Here is a 4,301-nt window from a genome sequence, read left to right as displayed (position 1 = left end):
GTATATACACCAACAAAGTTTCCGTCTTCTTCCTCGCCTTCCTTCCCATCTCCTTCTGTTGAAATTTCAACCTCCACTCTATCGGAACTTTCGTCCTCGTCCTCATACTTTGGATAAAGAAGTTGACGACCGACTCTATTTTCACCACAGGACACATGCAGATATGTAATCGCTTCTCCTCGTCGACCGCAATCACGAAGCGGCGGTTCCCACCTTATCATCGGTGGGAAGCCTATTCCCCCTCATTGATACGTCGTCGCCATCGCGAAATCAGTCGAAAGCGAAGCGGCATCCCACATTAACAGCTCCCTTTGGAACAAGTGTCTGTGAGAACTATGAGACCTTCCTGCATCGTGCTGTTTCTTGTAGCCGGAGGGGTACTTGCAGACGCCGGGCGCTATTCTCCAGACTGGACTTCTCTGGACACTCGGCCGTTGCCTACCTGGTACGACGATGCCAAAGTCGGCATCTTCCTACACTGGGGAGTATTCTCGGTCCCCAGCTTTGGAAGCGAGTGGTTCTGGTGGCACTGGCAGCACGACATGAACGTCGCGTACCTGAAATTTATGCTTGAGAACTACAAGCCCGGCTTCACCTATCCGGAGTTCGCGCCCCAATTTACGGCGCAGTTCTTTGACCCGGACCGCTGGGCGGACCTGTTCTACAAGTCTGGAGCTAGGTACGTGGTGTTAACGAGCAAGCATCACGAAGGGTACACGCTGTGGCCATCGAAAGTGTCTTGGAACTGGAATGCTGGGGACGTCGGGCCCAAGAGGGATCTGGTTGGTGACCTTGCAGCGGCCATTCGGAAGAAGGGAGAAAAAGTTCGCTTTGGTCTGTACCATTCGCTTTATGAGTGGTACAACCCGCTTTACCTCGCTGACAAAGCTGCCAAGTGGACAACGAATGACTTTGTCAAGGGAAAGACCATGCCGGAGCTCAGAGAGGTTGTCGAAAGGTAAATGTTGCCTTATTGTATCCCATTGTTTTGTGTGTGTGTGTGTGTGTGTGTGTGTGTGTGTGTGTGTGTGTGTGTGTGTGTGTGTGTGTGTGTGTGTGTGTGTGTGTGTGTGTGTGTGTGTGTGTGTGTGTGTGTGTGTGTGTGTGTGTGTGTGTGTGTGTGTGTGTGTGTGTGTGTGTGTGTGTGTGTGTGTGTGTGTGTGTGTGTGTGTGTGTGTGTGTGTGTGTGTGTGTGTGTGTGTGTGTGTGCGTGCGTGCGTGCGTGCGTGCGTGCGTGCGTGCGTGCGTGCGTGCGTGCGTGCGTGCGTGCGTGCGTGCGTGCGTGCGTGCGTGCGTGCGTGCGTGCGTGCGTGCGTGCGTGCGTGCGTGCGTGCGTGCGTGCGTGCGTGCGTGCGTGCGTGCGTGCGTGCGTGCGTGCGTGCGTGCGTGCGTGCGTGCGTGCGTGCGTGCGTGCGTGCGTGCGTGCGTGCGTGCGTGCGTGCGTGCGTGCGTGCGTGCGTGCGTGCGTGCGTGCGTGCGTGCGTGCGTGCGTGCGTGCGTGCGTGCGTGCGTGCGTGCGTGCGTGCGTGCGTGTGTGCGTGCGTGCGTGTGTGTGTGTGTGTGTGTGTGTGTGTGTGTGTGTGTGTGTGTGTGTGTGTGTGTGTGTGTGTGTGTGTGTGTGTGTGTGTGTGTGTGTGTGTGTGTTTCTTTTCTCTGATCGGTATGAACAGCATTCACTCAAAATATTGAGTATCTTGTTGTGGGCCCCTTTCAGAACGACGAGGTGTAGGAAACATGATGAATTGTCTAAATTTATGAAAACCGATAGGACAAAACGTTTTAAGTATCGGGTCATTCATTGTAAAATAACAGGTATATAGAAAACGGTAATCATTACAGGTTTTCTAATTATAGTAAGTGTCCTTTTACCAAATTCTGTAATTTGGTTAAGATAATTGCTATCTTGGGGCCCTGGTGGAAAGTTAGTTATAACTTATAACGTCTCAGTTACAGAGTTATTCCAATAATACCGTGTGGTCTGTCATAGCAGAAAATACTTGATCGATATAATGTCACTTCTTGCGATATAGTAGAGGTGTACGACAACATTTTGTGTCGGGCTATTCCTGCTTTTTGCAAGAATTGTAAACTGGCATTGCGCTTTTTTTTTGTATGGCATGGACTTAGGACGTCGCTACTTCCCAGTTCCCCCCCCCCCCCCCCCCCCCCCCGGGCTCGTAGAAAAGTATTATCTTCGGATACGATTAAAAAATATGCAGATATTCGTCTGACCGTCTGATATGTGTTAATGTCTAAATGTCTTATCCTCGAAACTTTTTTTTTGCAACGTCCACTAGATGAAGCCGTTTCCAAGAGTTATTTCTTAATTTCTTTGCTTAGTTTACTTCGTTGCGCATAAAAAAATATTTAGACGATCGTATCGATTCATCTCTACAGTTACAAATATCCTAATGCCACGTTAAAAAAAATGCAGGTACAAGCCGGACGTCATCTGGTCCGACGGAGACTGGGAGGCTTCAGACACCTACTGGAACAGTACTGAATTCCTAGCTTGGCTCTACAACGACAGCCCAGTGAGCTCCAGCGTAGTGGTCAATGACCGTTGGGGCGTTGGCATACCCTGCAAACATGGCGACTTCTACAACTGCAAGGACCACTACAACCCAGGAGTACTGCAGAAGCACAAGTGGGAGAATGCCATGACCATCGACAAGGAATCGTGGGGATACCGGAGGAACGCGAAGCTAAGTGACTACCACACCATCGAAGAACTTCTTGAAGAGTTGGCGAGAACCATAAGCTGCAACGGCAACATCCTTATCAACGTAGGGCCCACCAAAGATGGCATCATTGAACCTGTTTTTGAAGAGAGACTGCTTCAGCTGGGCAGATGGCTGGGTGTGAACGGTGAGGCTGTTTACGGTTCAAAACCGTGGAAGTACCAGAATGACACGCTCACGCAGGGAATCTGGTACACAGCCAACAAGGACATGGATGCGGTATACGTATTTGTCCTCAAGTGGCCGAAGGCCAACAAGCTCTCACTAGAAACGCTCGAATTGTCACCTGGAGCAACGATCACCATGTTGGGCTTTGAGGGTGACCAGCTCGAGTGGCATCACAACAAACGTGGGAAGAGTGCCACCAGTTCGAGAAAGCTGACCATCGAGCTTCCATCACTCACCCCGGATCTTCTGCCTACACCGTGGGCTTGGGTGCTCAAGATTCAGGGGGCACTCTAAAGACGACTAAAAGTAACGTCACTCTAGATTTTCTCACGCTAATGAGTCTGAACAATCGTCTTAAATAGTATCGTATCACCTTCCGTATTACGGTGTTTAAGTCTTGAAGAGTATATTAAAGCTATGATTGGGGGATCAAACAGAAATGACCCTAGCCTGTGTGAGAGACTTCATGAAGGGAAAAGTTTCGGTCTTGCTGGTTGCTGCTGTTGCCGCCCTTGAGTCCCGGTAGACCCTTGTTGTCGTTGCTTCTGAACGTTTGTTGGCACTTACCAGAGAGGGAATTGGCGAAGAATCTGTATGGTTCGTGGACCTTTCTTCAGTCCGTTAGGAAACTTTGTTTTCTTCTTAGAGTGGTGTACAAACGTCAAAGAAGTATACGTTTATTCAAATATGCTTACGAAATAAAGTATCTAAATAAATTTCTTGCTCAGTTATCTAATACAAGAGAACTTAATGTCAATAAATATTTCAAGAGATTAAATAGTAATTTAGTTTACTTGCAAATTTAAGTTAATTTACTTGCTTGTCCGGTCAGCGTTCATGTAAAACTCCTGCAGTCTTGTACACGTTACTAAAAAAGAGTAATCGATTACAATTACTATTACTCTTGGCTAAAATGTATTCGATTAGATTACTTGATTACTCGACGGCAAAAGTAAATGGACATTACTTAAAGAAGTAATCGTTACCTTTCCGATTACTTTGTTGTGTGAAGACACATCTTTAGCGCTCATAACAATGAACTACTTCCATCCTATATTTCACATTTGCACAAGCATTGAAGAAGAAAAACTGGCTCCTTCTTCGTGGTCGTTGCACCTTCACAATGTGGACACAAGCATAGAATTTGTTTGAAGACGTTTAATGATTTGGCCGTTCGCCAGTGTGTGTGTGTGTGTGTGGGGGGGGGGGGGGGGGGGGGGCGAGCAGAGGGGGTTCTAGATCTTGTTAAGTTTGAGCAAGGGTTGTCGCTCAAAGTTTGCGTCGCTCATTTTATTATTCACATGTGGATGAGCTCGCATGTTATACAAAAGAGCAGCAGCTCCAGAATTTGGAACGGATCATGTGTAGTATCCATTAGCGGAAGAGATCGCC

The 4,301-nt window shown here is 48.1% G+C and overlaps 1 protein-coding gene across 1 annotated transcript; it reads left to right on the top strand.

The window, feature by feature from the left end:
* The first annotated feature begins 200 nt into the window (after positions 1-200).
* LOC115327340 (alpha-L-fucosidase) lies at positions 201-3,625 on the top strand. The gene is made up of 2 exons (XM_029988338.4): positions 201-958; positions 2,435-3,625. The coding sequence occupies exons 1-2, from the start codon at positions 336-338 to the stop codon at positions 3,201-3,203; spliced, it is 1,392 nt and encodes a 463-aa protein (XP_029844198.3). The 5' UTR covers positions 201-335; the 3' UTR covers positions 3,204-3,625.
* The last annotated feature ends 676 nt before the right edge of the window (positions 3,626-4,301 follow it).

Source organism: Ixodes scapularis, unplaced genomic scaffold, assembly GCF_016920785.2.
Source record: "Ixodes scapularis isolate PalLabHiFi unplaced genomic scaffold, ASM1692078v2 ptg004177l_1__unscaffolded, whole genome shotgun sequence".
Taxonomy (NCBI): domain Eukaryota; kingdom Metazoa; phylum Arthropoda; class Arachnida; order Ixodida; family Ixodidae; genus Ixodes; species Ixodes scapularis.
Note: the sequence above shows the minus strand (reverse complement) of the source record. Positions and strands in the feature narration are given on the sequence as shown.